Source organism: Hordeum vulgare, chromosome 5H (genome assembly GCF_904849725.1).
Source record: "Hordeum vulgare subsp. vulgare chromosome 5H, MorexV3_pseudomolecules_assembly, whole genome shotgun sequence".
Lineage (NCBI taxonomy): Eukaryota > Viridiplantae > Streptophyta > Magnoliopsida > Poales > Poaceae > Hordeum > Hordeum vulgare.
In genome coordinates, this window is record NC_058522.1 from 312,487,956 (window position 1) to 312,507,525 (window position 19,570).

General features: G+C 44.2%; 1 protein-coding gene across 2 annotated transcripts; it reads left to right on the forward strand.

Annotated features, from left to right (window-relative positions):
- The first annotated feature begins 3,757 nt into the window (after window positions 1–3,757).
- Window positions 3,758–12,584, forward strand: LOC123452771 (protein enabled homolog). 2 transcript variants are annotated; one of them, XM_045129483.1, is made up of 8 exons: window positions 3,758–3,887; window positions 4,012–4,204; window positions 6,049–6,296; window positions 6,609–6,779; window positions 6,900–7,056; window positions 8,862–9,001; window positions 9,111–9,146; window positions 11,220–12,584. In XM_045129483.1, the coding sequence occupies exons 2-8, from the start codon at window positions 4,078–4,080 to the stop codon at window positions 12,120–12,122; spliced, it is 1,782 nt and encodes a 593-aa protein (XP_044985418.1). In that variant the 5' UTR covers window positions 3,758–3,887; window positions 4,012–4,077; the 3' UTR covers window positions 12,123–12,584. The 2 variants fall into 2 exon arrangements, with proteins under 2 accessions (XP_044985418.1, XP_044985419.1); XM_045129484.1 differs by having other exon boundaries at window positions 3,769–3,887; window positions 3,988–4,204.
- The last annotated feature ends 6,986 nt before the right edge of the window (window positions 12,585–19,570 follow it).

Sequence of the window (19,570 nt, forward strand, 5' to 3'; positions counted from 1 at the left end):
ATGCGTGCCTCGCTACCCCTTCTATCACTAGGTGAGGACACCGCATGGTATGAACCCAAAACCGAGCACTTCTCCCATTGCAAAAATTATAGATCAAGTTAGCCAAACAAAACCCACATCTCGAAGAGAATTACAAGGATACAAAATCATGCATATAAGATATCAGAGGAGACTCAAATAATATTCATAGATAATCTGATCATAAATCTACAATTCATCGGATCTCGACAAACACACCACAAAAGAAAGTTACATCGGATAGATCTCCATGAAGATCATGGAGAACTTTGTATTGAAGATCCAAGAGAGAGAAGAAACCATCTAGCTACTAGCTATGGACCCGAAGGTGTGTGGTGAACTACTCACGCATCATCGGAGAGGCAATGGTGTTGATGAAGAAGCCCTCCGTGTCCGAATCCCCCCTCCGGCAGGGCACTAGAACGTGCCCCAGATGGGTCTTGCGGAGACAGAAGCTTGCGGCGGCGGAGAAGTATTTTCGTGGCTCTCTTTGGCGTTTTTGGATTTTTGGAGAATTTGTAGGCGGAAGAAGTAGGGCAGAGGAGCCACGGGGAGCTCACAAGCCTGCTAGGCCCCCCCCCCAGGTCGGGCCTGGTGGGCTTGTGACCTCATCCGAGGTCATTTGCCTTGGTTCTCAAGTTTCCTGCGTATCTTTTGTTATAGAAAAAATCATTTCGCAGGTTTTATTCCGTTTGGACTCCGTTTAATATTCTCCTCTGAAAAAGGTCAAAAACACGGAAAAAACAGAAATTGGCACTTGGCACTGAGTTAATAGGTTAGTCCCAAAAAAGATATAAAATAGCATATTCATGCATACAAAACATCCAAAGTTGACAATATAATAGCACAGAACCATCAAAAAATATAGATACGTTGGAGATGTATCATCGAGTACGTCGCAGGGGTACTCGTCGCGCGCAGGTGCATCCTCAAGGGTGAGCCTGCTGAAGTGTGCGCAGAGAGCGTCGATGTCCATGTCCCCGCCAAGGGGGTGAGGCTCCCCGTCAAGGTGCAGGTTGCTGAAGAGAGCGCAGAGGCAAGCAACGTCGGAAGCAACGTCGCCGGAAAGCGGCTTGCAGGCGATCTCCTCAGCAGAGCCTGCAGGATGGGTTGAACTGTCGATCAACACCGCAGAAACCTCCACAGGGGCAGGCTCCACGGGCGTGCTGATCTGTTCGGACGTGAAGCATCCGGTGGAGTAGGCGAAGGGTCCCTCCCGGAGCGTAACTCCGGCTGGTGCCGCGGAGGACCCCATGGTGGGCGCCAACCGTCGTCGTTTTCTCAGGAGAGATGCCATAGGTAGGCTTATCGAGGGAGGTTGGGACCGAAAGGACACCAGCGGGCTCCGGGAACGGGATTGGTAACTAGCAAGCAAGACACACGATGTACCCAGGTTCGGGGCTCTCTGTGGGAGATAATACCCCTAGTCCTGCCGGAGTGGTTAACGAACCAGAGTGTTTACAGGATGCTCCTTGAGCCGTTCGACGGAGGAGGAAGAAGGAGCAGCCGACTCGAGTTCTACCTCTCCTTTGTGGTGTGTGTGGGGTGCAAGAATGGCCGCCCCTTTGCATGGAGGGGGGCCAGGTTTTTTTATAATCGAACCCACCGGCCTACAAAAATGGATACAAGGTATATTATGAGGGACCCGACTCGCAGCCTCTCAAGCCGGCCAGGGCCCCCACTATGGTCTAGTCTTGTCGCTTGAGGGGCCCGCTAGCTGCACGGTCCCATCTGGCACTCGGACCCGCCGGCGAGCCTATGGGGTTGGTGCGTGCTTTCCACGCACGACGCGTGCGGTACGACCGACGTCGTCTAGCGGGATCCGGCGCCGGTCAGCGGTACGACCATCTCCACTGTAGCCACGTCGAGCCAGGTAATGGAGTGGGATGTGGCTCACGGATACTGTGCAGGGTTAACGGATTGGAGCCGGCGTCGGTCAGCGGTATGGCCGTCACCACTGTAGCCATGTGTGCGCTTCTCCATCGTACCCGTGCTGAGGTACCTTCACCTTTAATCAAAGGCCCTCGTCACATCCTAGGGATTGGTGCGACAGGGGCCCTTCAGCCGGCTGGCGGCTTGGCCAGCCAGCCAAAGAGTAGACGACTACGCTCCTAGCCGGCAAGTACTTCGCAGCCGGCCAGGAGGAGCCGACGGTTGAAGATGTTGTTGCTCCTTTCTATACCAAAGTATAGAGGAGTAGGCCTGATGAGCCTACCTCATGGTTATCCCCCGTCAATCAACCTTCACTCTTATCTTCTCTCTTCATAAAGATGATGTCTTGAAGGTAAATATGAATGCTCACATAATCTTTTTATTCAAGACATGCTTGTAATAGGCTCAACTCTCATATGACCAATATTTGAATAACTCCTTAAATAGCACCTTGGTCAACTCGTACTCTCATTCTTACAACCTTCAAACCAACTAATGGTCTTCAAGCAAAGCATATGAATGGACCTTAAAGTAGAATTCAAAACAACCATTAGTTCATAGGGATTGCCCTCAATTACCAAAACCAACCATAGAGGAACCATGCTCTTTCATAAGGGAGTCATTTCCACTAACATATTTATCTCAACATACAAGCAGACCACCTCACCGTACACTTATGAATGGGATAAGGCCCATCGTAACATGTAATCATGCATGAAAAAACACCCACTATCACATTCAATGACGCATGAGAAAATATTTTCCATTCAATTATTCTACCAATATTCAATACATGTTTTACAATTATACATAATCAAATATAATAAGTCATGAGTATTTTAAATTTAGTTTTTTATGTTATCAACCCAAATATTCATCACCTAGTTTCAGCAACAACACACAAAGTATTTTCTAATAGTAACTAATAAGAACAATAATGTAAACATGTGTGTTAAGGTTTCACATGCTCAATCATCTTTACCGGATGTGTTATCTTTAAAATTATCGAAAGCAAACGACACATTCTTTCTACTTCCATCGTATGAATCCTTGTTAAGAGTAAAATCATCGACAACTTGATTCTTTAAGATTATCATAGATTGTCAAAATCACACATTTAACACTTCTCACACTTGAAACTATCGATAACTCAAACCAATCGAGATTAGATTATAATATTGTTTTATTACTCCTCAATTTAATGTACATTGTATGCATCATTGTGTTAATAATGTTATATCTTTAAATAGTAACTTTTGACGGTCATGAGTAGTACGATAACGACACATGAGTAGAAGGTTTTAAGAATAAAGACAATAATCTTTATTGTTCACGAGTTCTATCTTATGGTTTGCTTTACAACTCACGGACACACGCAGACGTGTTTAAGAGTAGAAATGACAACTTGTCTTCGAAACGTTTTCGTTTATTACTCACGAGTTCTATCTTATCGTCCACTTTACAGCTCACAAACACGTATAAATGTGCTTAAGAGTAGAAATAGTAACGTGTCTCAAACGCGTTTCCGTTTATTGTTCACGAGTTCTATCTTATCACCCGCTTTATAGCTCACACACATGCGTAGATGGCTTTAAAAGCATAAATGGTAACTTGCCTCGGACGCGTTTCCGTGGTTCACGTGGTCTTCCGTTTTTCCGATATATTATTATATTTTTATTATTTATATATTTTAGCTATCTGTTCGATTTCTTTTACAATTATTATTTGTATATTTCAACTCAAATAAAATCCCAATCTTGAATTCTAGGCAGCAAAACTAGCCAGAAGAGGGAACACAGACGAGAGAAACCACCCCAAAACCAGAAGAAACCCTCCTCCCTCGCCTTCCCAGGGCCCCCTTCCCCTCCCCCTCCCCCTCCCCGCTCCGCCCTCTCCTCTTCGGCCCGCAAATTCAAGCTCGGGAGCTCGCAACCGTGGTTAGCACCTCCCTTCCCATATTCTCCAGTAGGCTCCAGCCGTTAACCGGAACTCTCCGGGATTCCTGATATCTTCTTCTCGCGATTTTTCTGCGCCAAGATTAATTCGATCTTGTCCGCGCAGGGAGTGCATATTTCTCTAGGGTTTAAGCGGGTCCGCGAAGGAGCGGAGTTAGGTGGAGCCTTCCTGATGGCGGCCACGAAGGCAGATGCAAAGGCCGAACCAACTGGCGGCGGCGGCGGCGGCGGCTCCTTCACCGAGGAGAGGCTCTCCGAGAAGCTCAATAAGCTCAGCAGCTCAGCGGCGAGCATCCAGAGTATCCTTTTTATTTATTTATTAGATGTCCTTATCGCACACTCGCAAATTCAGCAACATAGCTTGTGGCTTCTCCTTGTTGTAGTCTTTGCTTCTTTTAGTATTTTGATGAATAGAACCCTAAACTGCAATGTGGAATAGGACAAAAAACTGACCTACAAGATCCTATTTGGTGTTCCATGCCTGCGCCATTTGATTGGTTAATGTGAACGGTCTTCTTTTCTCCATAAATATTTGGTACTGTTTATTGGTGTGCACTAGTACAACTCATAAGACTGCATATGAGTGCAGTCTTAACCTGACTAATATCTCTGTAGCTCCTGGATTATTATTTTGATGATCTCTCAGTCTTCTTACATGAGAAACTTAGTTTTATCTTTCGTGTTTGAAATGTATATAAATGAGCCTATGTTTCAGATGTTCAATCAGTATTGTGGCGTATCAAGTTTGTGTCGTATTTTTTTGTCTGAAAGAAAATTTGTGCGGTAATTTTGGTTTGTTGAGTACTTGTGATTGTGCTGTCAATGCTTGCTTTCCTTTTATTTTAAATCCTGGGATAAAGATGTTTGGCACTATTGACTTTGAATGATGGTCTCTACAAGAAATGACACGTGATGGCAGGAACTGTTAGGCCTTGTTCGGTTCCTTCAGATTTGAAGGGGATTGAGAGGGATTAAATCCCCTACAAGTCAAATTGCACCTAAATCCCCTCCAATCCTCTTCAATCCCCTCCTGGGAGGGATTAACCGAACAAGGCCTTAGGGGTCTAAATTGCAGCGCAGTAGCATTCTCTAGGTTACCTGGAGTTCTCATTGCCCAGCTAGCAAATTCGTCTGCACAACTTTTAACGTCGCCGCTTCCTCTAACATGGAATTAGAGTTAGAATGTGGTTCGAAAAATCAAACTATTCCTTCTGGTTGCCAGTTGACCTACCCCACTCCACTTTGTTAGTTGCTTGAACAATCTTTATGACATAATTATTTTGATGGTATGTATCTATTATGTCTCCAGGATTGCAGTAACATTTTTCTGCACTGATCCACTGAGGTTGTATTGGCAAAATATCTCAACTTTTTTAATGTTGTCGATCACATGCCCTTGACTTTGAGTCAATTAATCAGTTGGCTGAACTATATCTTACACCCTCATTGGTTACACAATCACAGTCGACAATTTATTGGAAAAGGTATATTTAGAGTTTGAGGAAGCAGAGAGCATTCATCATGCAGATGCTTTTCCATGGACAAAAATGTGGATCATATGATTGTTTGCATATCTTTGTGCTTGTGTCTTCCGTAACCATAAATAAGTCTAAGGCACGTCATGCTATACATGCTATATGCTATGTTATATCATTTAAAAAAATTAAAGTTACTCTTTGTTTATCATTTCAAACTTTTAATCAAGTCTCGTGAAACTACGAAATACAAACTTTGGTGTGTTTCTTTGCAAATGACTTGAGTTTTTAAGCACAGTACTCCCTCCTTTTGGGTCTCCAACCCTTCTAATTCTGCCAGTAGGTATTTATTATGCAAAAACGTTAATTATCAAAGTCGAATGGGATGACTGAGAGTGCAATATTAACATGTGGTTGGCCAGGTTACAGATATGGCAAATAATTCTGTATTAACATGTGGAAGTATGAGTATGTGTCCCACTTTATTATAGGATGGTATACTCAACTTTGATTTATTTACATTCTGTGCTCTGATTATATTTTCGTATAACGTGGATCAATTCCAGTTTTCTGGAATATCAGATGCCAGCTTAGTTAGTTGCTTTTCTTTACCTTATGCTGTATATACCGCCATAGCTTGTCTATTGTATTCCTTCATTCGTAAGCAGCACTTTCTAATTGGTGCATATTTCATCGAAAGAGAGCCAGAAGGGTTGTCGATACATGGCAGAGGCAGTTTAATAATGCAACAACCGATAAGAAAGTATCATTCCTGTATCTGTCAAATGACATCCTGCAAAACAGCAAACGCAAGGGAGGAGAATTTGTGAATGAGTTCTGGAGGGTTCTTCCTGGGTTACTGAAAGATTTCTATGAAAATGGGGGACAAGATGGAAAGAAAGTAGTGGCAAGATTAGTAAGTTGCTTCTATTTCATGGTTAAGAAAGTCCATTTGTTCTCTAGACTTTTCCAGGAATTCTGAGGGGTTGAAATGTGGCGGTGCCATCATAATGCTACGGTTACCATCAACTTAGTTATTTAGCGAACTATTAGGATGCGTATCATGCTGTTGTATCTTATTTTGACTATTCATTTATTATCCTGATATTCACGCATTACAAGAGTGAAATTACCTTTTGTGGTGAATTTAAGAAATAAATTATTTGTTGTGATTGCAAGGCCAAGATGCAAAAGAATAACTTCTCGTTTTGTTGGCCTGTATCTGCAGATAGGGATTTGGGACGAGCGGAAGGTTTTTGGAACTCGGAGCGAAAGTCTGAAGGACATTCTTGGTGACAATCCTCCTGCATTAAATAACAACAGTACTACTTCAAATCCTACCTCGAAGCCCTCTTCAGTTTCGAAATCTTCTCAGAGGGATTCCAGTCCAATAATAAAAGTAAAGTGACAATTGTTTTCTACTGACATCATTTTTGTTCCTCTTGTACTTATTATTGATTCAGTATACTGGGATGAATTTGGGAGTGATAGTCTTGTTGTTGTTTGTCTTTCACTGTAGAAACTGACTGTTAGCGGGATGCCTGAAAAGATTATAACTGCATACCAATCTGTACTTGATCAATATTTTGATGAAGACACAGCTTTAAACAAATGTAAGATTACAGTGGGTGTTGTGGAGAAGATGAATAAAGATGTAGATGAGGCTTGTACTAATGGTAAGGATTTTGCTTGCTTCACTAAGTCTAAATGTCAGGGACAACTGCCTGCCATTGCGTAATGTTTAACTCGCATTTTATTTCTTGCGTTCTGTTATCTTGATGTGTCTTGTGTCATGATTGTTACAGTACGATTTTACATCCAGTTCCATCATTATTTAAAGCTACTACTACATGCTACCCTGCGCTGCTGTGGGAATTGAATGTATTTCAATGAGATTGGAACATGAATATTTGGATTAATAATACGAGAACTAAAACTGAACAGAGATATGTTTTTTTGTATTTGATTTTTTGACTATCTATTTGACCCTTCCCCAGACCCTGCGCAAGCGGGAGCTATGTGCACCGGGCTGCCTTTTTTATATTTCTTGTGTTTGATTATTGGATAGTGTAAATTATTTATTGAATATATGTAGCATAATAGTTTTCCCATGCATGGTTGCATGTTGAGGTGCGTCTTTTGCCATGAATGGCTGCGTGTTGAGGTTGGTCTTTTCCCATGCATGGTTGCATGCTGAGGTGGGTCTTTTCCCATGCATGGTTGCATGCTGAGGTGGGTCTTTTGCCATGAATGGTTGTGTGTTGAGGTGGGTCTTTTGCCATGAATGGTTGTGTGTTGAGGTGGGTCTTTTCCCATGCATGATTGCATGTTGAGGTGGGTCTTTTCCCATACATGATTGCATGTTGAGGTGGGATGTTTGCATGTTGAGTGAAATAGGTTAGTGGGGAGCACATATTTCGTTAAATACGATTTGGTGGGTGTTCATGGGAAAAAATAATGGAAATAGAGAGGATTTGTATGTTGATGAATCATTAATGCTGTGATCACGTGGGCACGTTAAATGAAATAAATGATGATGGTTAATGCATTTGTATTCCTTTAAAACACAACATCCACGTTCTTTGCATGTTATCCATCAAAATAGTGGCTCTTTGACGGAGTGCGAAGTTTTGGTGGACGGGTACATTGGTGGACTTTATTTCAAATGATTCAAAAATGATATTTTCAAGATAAAAACAAAATTCTGTGAAAACTTATACATATTGCGCTGATCTGTAAAATTCCGTTCAAAAATATTATTGTTTGCAAGCTGCACAAAAAAAAAAAAAATCTGGCCCAACAACAACCAAAAGGGCCCATTTTCATGTATGTTTATTTTGTATACGCCACGTATGAAAGTATATTGTTATGAAATTTTTCTGGAACGTGTTATATATGTATTTGTGTATGTACAAAAAATTTGTTTTTTTTTTTGTGATGTGGAAGTATGTTTTTTCTAAGTCCACCATGGAGCCCGTCCTCCATTTGCCCTTTTCGCTCTTTGACGTCCATTTTGACATAATTGTAGTTTGCATGCTAATATCAAAACCATATACTTCCCCAGTTCCTTAATATAAGTCTTTTTAGAGATTCCACTACAGACTACATACAGATGTATATAGACATACTTTAGAGTGTAGATTCACTCATTTTGCTCCATACGTAGTCTGTAATGGAGTCTCTAAAAAGACTTATATTTAGGAACGAGGGAGTATATATTTTGCATGGTTTATAGAGCACAAGAATAGGCTCCTATTAGTAGTTCCCCTAGCCATGTTGTTGAGCTATGCACCTCTGATAATCTGGAACCTGAAATTGCACTAGAATTCTGGGTTTCCAGAGTAAGAAAAAACTGGACACGAAAAAAACTCTGATGCTTTGACAGTATAATACAATGCAACATTATAATCTGTTTTCACTTCATAACCCGAGTATAAGTATCAAATAGATAGTACTAATGCTTGAGTAATTTTTTCCGTAGATATCCAGCAAGCGTCGTCACTGATATTCAACCTTCAAGAACAGGAAGCGATTCTGAAGCAGTGCATTGAGCAACTTGAAAGTTTTGATGCGGCAAGGATAACCCTGATCAATAACCTAAAAGAAGCCCTTAGTGAAGAGGTCCTTAGCACCTATTTTATCATCTTTGAAATGTTCTATCCTGAATTTTTATGCATACCATCTAGCTTGTAAACAAAGCTTTATATTCTTTCTTGTTTGCATGTAATAGGAAACAAAGTCAGAGCTTCTTCGCAATCAGTTGCAAGTAAGTAATATTCTCATACCCACTTACGTGTGATCATCCTTTTTCATCTGTCATGAACTATTGATATGCCCTGGGAGATCACATTTGTGGTCATTATTTTTTTCTGATGCCTATTGCTCTTATTGCCCAATTAGAAGTTAAAGTTCGTTAGCTAAATACATGATTGTGTCGTGCATTTTATTGGATTCATCAGCGTCCTCATTATGGTTCCTGTTTGCCTTGTGCCAGCCATTTGTCCATCTCGCGATGATTTGGGCACCATTCTTGAAACTTGATGTTTGTTAAGAGCTCCATGGCATGTAGGCATAGCTAGAATTTTACCGTGTCATTGACATTCTGTTGAATTTGCAATTTTTTGGATGAGTATTGAGTAGCGTGATAACGGATAAAGAAAGAAAACAATATAGGGAGCACGTTTATATGCAAAGGGAATCCTCTCTAAGAGCATCTCTAGCAGACCCCCTATCCTAGAAGTTCAAAACCTATCCCTTATCCCATTTCCTTATAATTTTTAGGGGATTAAAGTTTTCTTCATCTAGCAGATCCCCTAAACTCACCCCATATTTATATTTGGCTCACACAATTCGTCAAACACCTACATTACATACACACACACAGCTCTAATATACCCTCTTTTTTCGGATGCCTCTTTTTCTTGACAGAATCTGGTATGCCATGATTAACAATCGAACTGTCGTGCAAAGAATTCACATGCTCTGAAATACTTAGTACCATCAAACTGTACACTTTGAACAAAATTCCCGTTTGAGAAGTCACCTGCAATGGTTGCTTCACAACTGTATGAACAGCAGCCACGATGCATCCAGTATCCAACTTCAACCTGTTTGTCGCTTCAGCAACTTGCAGCTCATCATGCTGCTTGTGTGACAATGGCGCTGCAATCCGGTTGTCAGATCTTGAGACACATTGACAATGGCACCGCAATCCGGAGCATCCCAATCCACGCCGTGGGTCTCCTCCCCCTCCCCCAGCAGGCTCATCCGTCATACACGAGGGGTCTGCTGACCAGGCCCCAACGCAGCTATACACAGCGTCCGCATCAACATCATGCCCCTCGTCATCCTCGTCAACAACAGCTCTCTTCCGCTTCCTACCGTAGTTCTCCTCAAAGAAAGCCTTCTTCCCTGCGATGGATCCGGGGGACGACTCCCCCCTCCTCGAGGTACTGGTTGTGCTCGAACACCGACAGTCGCGCCCACTCGGTGGCTTGGATAGGAACCGGGTCGTCAAGGAGCGCCTTGTAGGAGCCATGCAGGCACGCGCGTCTCTCCTGTTTATCCTGAGAGTTGCCCTCGTTGGACTAAATATAGTCCAGAGGGTGTTTTTTCAAGGGATGTTTCCTTATAATTTGAAGGAGTTTTACGTTTAGGGGATCTGCTAGCTAGGGGTTAATTAATTCCCTAAACAGAAATACCCCCCCTCAAATATACTACTCCCTCCGTCCCATAATATAAGAACGTTTTCTATACTAGTATAGTGTCAAAAAACGTTCTTATATTATGGGACGGAGGGAGTACCTTTTAGGGGTTCTGCTAGAGATGCTGTAATAGGGTCGGTAACAACTAGTGAATCTGCAGTGCAGTTCTGCTTTGTAATGGAAGCTAGTACGCTAGCCATGGTCTGATTGGGAAGTGGGTACATGTTAGCTGACATGTTTTAACTTCCCACTTCAAGCACAAATCTGCCTCTTATGGCTTGCAATCTCCCATTGTTTTTTCAATACAGTAGGCCACCTCCCGCTTAGACTGCTTCAGGTAACATGTTCTTCTGAGTTGTGAAGCTAACCAGCTTGCATTAGACAGTTCGGGGGTTCTCGTGGGAGGGATATGTTTACATGTTCAGAACCCAAACATGTAGCTTCTCTGCATATCTTGTATCCATTTCTGGTCACTTGTTGCTGGATTTTTGTATGAGGTTACAATTAACTTTGTTCAACATTGCTATCTACCATCTCAGTTTGCGCTATTTTTGCCTGTCTCTGTAGTGGTGTTATAGGAGTTATTTGAAAAATAGCTGAAGTGACCTGCAGCTAATTAGAGTTAATTGACACAGGTTGCTCGAGCAGAGGCTGAACATGCCGTGCAACTAAGACAACGATTTGGTGGTGCCCATGCTACTAATCGGGCATGGTCTAGTTCTAGTACACTCATGACCACAATTCCGTCAGAGCAGACTGCTGCGATGATGCAGAATGCAGCAATAAGCCCAATAACTTCCCAGTTTCAACCACCACATCCAGCAATCCCGCTTTCAGGCACAGCCAGTGCTGCAGATGATGAGCCCAAGAAAACAGCAGCAGCTATGGCAGATAAACTTGCATCTTTGGCATCTCCGGAGCAGGTGCTCTCCTCCATTTTGGCCTCCCTTGTTGCTGAACAAGCTGCTTCCATGAACAGCTCGCCTTCCGTAGAGCTCTCGGAAGGGCCTCCAGGGTTCCAGATACCAAAGCGGCCTAGAATCGAGAATCCTACGCAGACTGGTGACATGGGTGCTCCCTCTTTCTTTGGGCAATTGCCACAAGCACAGCAGAATGGAGCAGCGCCTACTTCTCTTGGAGGCATGCAGCCATCGCTGCAGGCAAATCAAGCACCGGGTGCATTTCCACCACCTCCCCCTCCACTGCCACCACTTGTGCAGCAATTCAGTCAAAATGGTGGAGGAATGTTTGGAATGGGACCTTTTGGGATGCTGGCCAGCTCTATGCCACCTCCACTGCCGAACATGCCACCTCCACTGCCGAACATGCCACCTCCAGGCTTTCCAAGGCCAAGTGGGCCGCCACCTCCACCTCCTCTTTCACCAGCCCAGAATCAGAGCCAGACCCAGCAGCAGCAGCAGCAGTCTCCACAGGCACCGCAGCAATCTCCAACATCAACTGGTTTCTTTCCAACACAAGGCATTGGGTTCTTCCATCCGGTTCAGATGCAGCAATCACCGTCGGTCCAGCGGCAATGATTACATAGCAACCGTCAGGCTAAAAAGGTGTCAGTTTCGGCCTAATTTTGTATATTAAGCAATAATTCCAGAGTGTTAGTTGGCAGGTCTGCAGGCAAAGCAGGATCATCAATGCTTATGAATCCCAAAGGTTTGTAGAATAGGTTGGTGGTTTGTGTGATGTATAACTGATAACTTTCCGTTTTCGTTTTGGTATGAGGAGGCTCATCATATGAAGTGGTTAGGGCTCTTCTTCGTTGATCTGTAGCTCCTTAATTGGTCCTGAGGCAGACAAACGCTGGTGCTTGAGGAGCTGCCCAGACGATGGAACATTGGGCTCCTCAACTTGAGAACTTACCAGTGGATTTGGAACACATATTATAGACTTACAGTCTCATAGATCATGTTTTTTGTTTAATTTAAATCGTTTAGACTAACATTGGTTTGCATTTATTTATTGATTTAAATATAGTGTTTCGTTTAGTCTGTTGTCTATTGTGCAAGTTTCTGTTAATCTTGGGTTGGATCTTTCTGGGTTAGGGTTTGGATGTGCTGTCGATTCAGAGTAATAATGATGATCCAAGAGGGTTGAAATTAGCACAAGTGAAGCTGGTTTAGAATAAGAGTGCTAATTCAAGAGAGATTAAATAAACAAAATTGGAGGCAAGGAAATCGAAATCCATCAAAACAGTTTTCATTAACAGCAGAAGTCAAATCAAGTTAGTATCTATACACACAAAATAGTCTCCAACTACTACTCCTGTCCTGAGCGCTAGGTAATTAAGAGAGGGAACCAAAGAGGTTGCTCGCCTGCTAGCTAGCTAGCTGATGATCAACCAACTAATTATTCCTGGGATTTGCATTTGATCTCCCCACAGGCGGCAGCGGCTTCGCTCCGGCGTTGAACTCCACGCTCGGCTTCGCGTTAGCCGCGTGACGGGCGCCATTGACGTCGAAGGAGTTGGTGGCCGTGGCGCCGCTTGGCGGCTGCTGCAGCAGCAGCCTCCTAGCGGCCGTGGGACGGCGGCGGCGACTCTGCGAGGACGCTTGTCGCTGCGCCGCGGCACTGCCGCCGTCGTCAAGAGGCGAGGCGGTCGTCTCCGGTGCTGCGGCTTTAGTCGCCGGGAGGAGGAGCTGGAGGACGAAGATGGTAGAGAGGAGGAGGAGGAGGAGCGCGCTGCGCTGAGCCATCATCATGATCTAGGAGGTGGAGTCTGGAGAGATCGGAGTGGCGTTGCCTCTTTATGCGTTGGCGCTCACACTCTCGCTGGCTACTTGGCGGGAAGGAACATGCAGAGAACATGCACGCGCTTCTTGCTTCTTCGTTTCTTTTCTTGGCCGTGGACGATGGGATGGAGGAGTCATCAGGCATAGCATATAGGAACGTGTCGCCACGAGATCTGAATCCCGTTTCCCGAATAAAATCTCGTGGAAACTAGCTAGTGTAGGTAGCTTCGGATGGGTTTGGAGACGATCCAACTATAAGTTGACCCGTGACCATTTTTCTCTTTGGTTTCTACATATCTCGCCCGAACACCGCGAGCCGTGGGGGCACGACACCCCCCTTCCCCCCCCTCCTCTAAGCCGTGTAGGCGGCGGCGGGGCCCTCTTCTCCCTTGTTGCGAGGCGGCCTCCTTAGGTGGTTGTGCGATGCCGACATAGGCCAGTGGCGCCGGCATGGTGCATCTCGACGGATGATGCTCTCTGGGCGTCGTTCCACGCTCTCTCGACGGTTGCATGCTCTTTTGGCGAATGTATTTTCGCAAGCGGTAGGTTACCATCCACTTCTTCATGGTCTTTCATATCCTCTAAGGTTGTAAAACATTATATTAGAACACGAGGCTTTGATATCAATGGAAATGATTGACATGGTCGGCTAGGGGGGGTGGGGGGTGGGGGGGGGGTTAATAGAAGACTATAAACTTTAATCTTGTTTGTCAATTTTAAGGATGAGCGGATATATAGGGTTCACTGGATATGCAACTAGGTGAACACAATCTATATGACAAACCCAAGTAGTACTAAATATACTAGACATAAAGATAATTAACAACCTAACTAGCATGCAAAGCAAGGTAAAGTGCGGAAAATGATTAACAACAAATGAGACGAGGACGTAGATATTATCTGAAGTTCACTCTTCCTTGGGGAAGAGCTAATATCCATTTAGAGTGGTGCGGGAGCCGAAGCTTGCGAAACGTCACGGAAGGCTCACTGTATATCTTTCGAGTCATCCCCAACGGATGAGCCTTGAATCACTCAGGATTGATCTTGAAGGCGACCACTACACCTTTACAAACTTCTCCGGAGCACGCCACAAGCAAGGAAGCTTCCGGAGGAACCTCTAACCGCCTAGGAGCCCAAACTTCAAGAGTAACAAGTCAATGGTGAACAAATGTTGTGGGCAACATGAATTTGGTTTGATCAAAGTGTAGATCGGGTCTTGCTCTCCCAATCTCCAAAGTACCGACAGGTTTGGGTGGAGGGATTGAGAGTATTTAGCAAAATGAGGTGCAATAGTGAAGGAGCTCAACAAGACATTAGGCTTAGGGACGGAGGAGGAAGAAGATGGCCTTTTATAGTGTTCTTGATTGGTGGATGCCACGTGTGCACGGAGGTCAAAAGACCCCGTGCACAGGGGGTGTCCAGAAAGTCTCTGTTGAAACTAGGTGAGTACCCGGGCATGACACATAAAGGGCATATGGATGGTGGAAGTGATAGGAAGGCTGGTGTATATGTTTTGGAGGTATTCCCACACAACACAAATCCATGAAGACCCCTCTTAATAGTGTGGATTTCCTACGACTCAAATCGAACCAAAACGAAAACCTTCGAGTCGTCGGAAAAGCTATGCCTTTGATCTTCTTGAATTGGGGGGGGGGTCACACACCTCCATCAAGAACTTCGCGGAACCAATATCCTAAGATAAACTCCAACAACCGATATTAGTTCATCTAATCATATTGTCATCACACAAAAATATAATTAAGGGGCACATGGGCTTTTAATCTCCCCCAAGGACACAACTTTAAGATAAATTAAATTCAAAACCCATGAGGGAAACAATAATTGATCAAAGGAACTCCCCTACATGTGTACATGGGCTGAATAATAAATGCTTGAGTATGCATCAAGCACACACACAAGAGGCTCCCCCAAGATCAATACATACCATGTGATCAAACATAAATAATGTAAACGGTGCCTAGATCACATGCAATGAGTGTTGGGAGCAAGGATAGTGAGACATAAAAAATAATAACATGACCATAGCCATGAGATGAACAACAGATAAGCATAGATGGTCCATAAACCACATAGTCCCACACATAGATAAAATAGAGTAGCTCACCACCACACCACATAAAGCAAATAAGTATATCTCAAGCCCAAATAAACACCATAACAGTAGAATGAGGTCTTAAGATCTCACACACTCAGAAATTCCTAAACCACTTCTCCCCTTTGTCATCACAACAAAAAGGGAAAAGGCGATGCAAATAAAAACACTAGACAAGAGGAGGCGTGCTCGAAGCATCATCATCATCGAAGTCCCACCCCGCCATCGAGAAAGAACGAGCCGTGGCCACATTGTCGCTATCCTCACACCCTAGGCAAATCTTCTTTCCCGCACGACCCCGTTCAACCTTCTTCTGACGCCTCTCAAGCTCCCCTTGTTGATCTCCTTGACCTGACAATGCTGAATGGACTAACACATCGCGAACATGTTGAACAAGGTCTTGCACAAATATTTCTTCTCCTCTCTCGTGAAACTGGCCTCAGAACACTTCTTGCCAGGACCATGTGGAGTGTAGTTAGCATGCTCATCCGGCCTAGGGTTTCGCCCCTTCTTAGGGGCCTCATAAGGAGCAGGAGCAACACAGGACCAATGCATGTTGCGCTTGGGAATGGGAGTATTGTACTGAGAGATATTGTAATGCCCCAAGAGTGTATCTTTCCCTTTTTGGAACCTTACCTATGTGGGTCCACCTTATCATTGATATGAGAGAGTGCTATGCATATATTTCATGTGATGCTTCCCTTGCTTTATTCTCTTTTGTATGCATGCATCCATGCCATCCCATTCATACCATGTCTTGTGTTATTGCCTTGTGAGCTTATGTGTAGGTGTGATCCTTGTGATGTGGTGATGTGATGTGCTATGTGTTGATAAGTGGAGTGGTGCATTGCTAGTAGTCATGCTATGTGGTTGCATTAGGTTTTAAAACCTTCCCTCTCCCTTTTATACCAAGGCCAAGTTTCACTTGAGCCTACCCTGTTTTTAAAATGCCCAAGGTTTAGCATATTTTTGTGGTGAATTTTAGATGTGGTATTGCTGTTTTGAATAGGTGTGCAAATGGTGCAAATAGTTACAAAACAGATCCAATAATTCTGTTTTGTAAATATTTAGTTGCTCCAAATATTCATTTTATAATTTATTCTAATAGATCATATTTTTTCATGACCAGAGGCATTTTTGGTTTTGTTTTTAACCCCCAACAGTTTTGCCTGGCTTTCTTTTTCTTTCTCTGTTTATATCTATATTAGAAAACCCCCAGGAGTTATTTCATCTTATGTGGCGCCACAGGTGGGCTCCCTCCCCCCTGGAGGCCCATCTCTCCTCTCCCCGCGCGGCAGCCCAGGCGCACGTCCCTCTTCTACTTCCTGACGCCGTTTCCCCCTCGGCAAACTTTCCGACAAGCAACAGAGAGCGCACGAGTCGCCGTGAGGGCTCATGGATGTCGAGGCCCCCCATATAACCTCGGCATGCGTGCCCATCCCTTAGGGTTCCTCCTTTCCCCATCTAGCGCCACCACCATCTCCCTCCTTCTCTCCTTCCCCTCAGGTAAGCTCTGCAGATCGAGAACAGAGAGATGAGAGAAGTGGTCGCCGGCGTCTACCCTGCTCCCGTCGTCGTCCAGCGCCGCCGCCATGTCCAGGGGCTCGGGGAAGCACCCCACGCTCCGTTCCCACCATCGCTGAGGTCAAGGAGCGACCTCACCGACGGGCAGGAGCTCGCTAATGGCTCGGACCCGGAGTTCTTCGTCTTCTACTTCGGTCTGCAACACTCTCTCTTCGTCAGATTGTCTACTTCCTCTCCAGCCGACCTCTTCTTCCCGATCGGTCCCTCTTCTTCCTTCCCCGAGGTGAGCTAGCCTCCTCCTTCCTTCCCCCTCGATGGGATTCGCGTAGATTGTCGCCGTGGGCTCTGTCCCGAAAGTAGTTCGCTTGTGGTGCAGTGCTGTGCTGTGTTGTAGCTTGCTCGGTAGACACAGAGCATATCAGAGGTGTTCCCTCGTAGTAGCAGCGCCTAGCATAGTGGATCCCCCTCGTCGTAGCAGCTGCAGTAGAGGCGAGCGCACCGGTGATGTTCCCAGTCGCCGACGTCTGTGCGTGCAGAGCAGAGCACCTGGTGCTCGTGGTAGTATACCTTGTTGTAGCTCCCTGTTCTGTCAAGATCTCGATGAGTGTCCCATTGGTTTGCCGTGCGTGCCTGTCATATGTGCTAGTTGAGATGCTGGGTTCAAGTCCCAGAGAGAGCACCCCCTTTTGCATTTTATTTGTTTGCGCAGTAGCTTAGCGCAGCAGAGGAGTTATCTTGCTATCTTCTCTGTTATGTGGTGCACTTGGCCTCTAGCAGAGTGGTAGAGTTGCAGTGTTGTGTAGCAGGAGGTGCAGGGTTTGATCCCTCTATCCCTCATTTTATTCTTTGTTGTGTATTTATTTTTTCCTTGTGCTAATTTCCCTTTGTCTAGATATGTTTGATGCTGTGGTGTGCTTCACACCATGGGGGGAAATTTTGCCTCCCCTTAAAACAGCATGTGTGTGATGTTATTTTTGCTAGCAAGTAGTGTAAGCATGTGTAGGTGTTGGGGTGTTGTTGTGCTTGTGCCTTTGTTGCACAAGTGAGTGTGTGTGTGGATGGGTTTCCTCCTCCCCACATACCTTGTGTATATGTGTGTGTAGATAGTTAATGATGTGTGTGTGTGTGTGTTTGCACTAGGAGTGCATGTGTAGAATTATCATGTGTAGGAGTTCATTTATTGTTTTGGGTGCATGTATGTATATGTTTGCTAGATCCCATGTGTAGGTGGTGTATCCATGTTGGGCAAGTGATACCATGTGTGGATGTTTTCCCATGTGCATGTTATATGTGATGTAGGTTAGTGTGTGTGTCTCACACATGCCATGGCATGGAGTGCCATGATAAGCACATGAGCTGTATGTGTAGGTGCTCTTATGCTTATGCTTGTTGTAGGTGTGTGGGAATGGTGATGTGCTAAAGAGCACATGAACATGAGGTCCACCCCTCATGTGCACCACTGGACTTGTGTGAGTGTGCATATGCTAGTGTAGGTATAATTCTAGTGATTTGCACATGTGATGATGCACTATTCACTATATGTGATTCTATGTAGGTTTTCTTTTCTAGTTTGTGCTCTTTTGTTCTATACAAGTGCATAGGTATTATATATGTTTTTGGGGTAGAATCATCCCAGAAATCCATTGGTGAAGTCAGTTTTGCCTTTGGAACACTTTCTGGAGATGACTTATTTCAGATTTGTTCTATGTTTGGAGCTTGGTTTCATGAGTTGTGGTGAGCCCAAGAGGTTGATTCTTTGTTGTGGCATTAGAGGGTGACCCCCTCTACCACTTGTTTCTTTTGTTTCATGCTTAGGAATTCATATGTGCAAGTTGTGCCCAATCAAAGTAGGCATGTGGCTGAAATTCCAGATTAGTGAAAATCTGTGATTTTCACTAAGTCTGAGAATCTGCTTACATTTTCTTCTCCTGTTGTTGAGCTTGTGCAGGTCCATGTGTTGTGATTCGGCCTTAGCTTTCAACTGGGAAGTTGTAGCTTTTGTGTTTTTCTAGATCTCTATGAATTTTCATTCCATTTGGAGTCCTGTAGATATTGTTTTGGATGCTGTCAAAATGCTTCAGAGCATAAACAGCTAGTGAGAATCTGGAATTTTCACCAAGTCCCTGAAAACTGATATTTTTTGGCCAAGTTAGCAGCTGTGTAACTTTCTGTGTGAAACTCATTTGCATTATATTTTTTGCTTGTGCTTGTAGTACTCTTGGATAGCTACTGCCACATATCTTATTTGACATATTTGGGTGGCTGTAGGTGCTTTGCATGTAGCTCTCAAAGTGCTATGATGTTGTTTATGGCAGATTGTGTAGTTTAGGTGTTTTGATGATTGTGAGTGCATAGATGATGGTGTGGTGATATTCTTTGCACCACCCCATACATGTTGGTTGGTTTTATGTCTTGGCAACCTGGAAACACCAGAGTTATGCCATTTGAGTGTGTTGTGATGTATTAGACACGTAGCACTTCATTTCTTGTTTCGTTGTTTCCCGTTGATCCGTAGCTCCGTTTGTAATGATCTTTATATGGTTTTGCATCCTTTTCACATGACACATCTGTTCATGTCATTCCCATGCATGTGAAGATAGCTTAG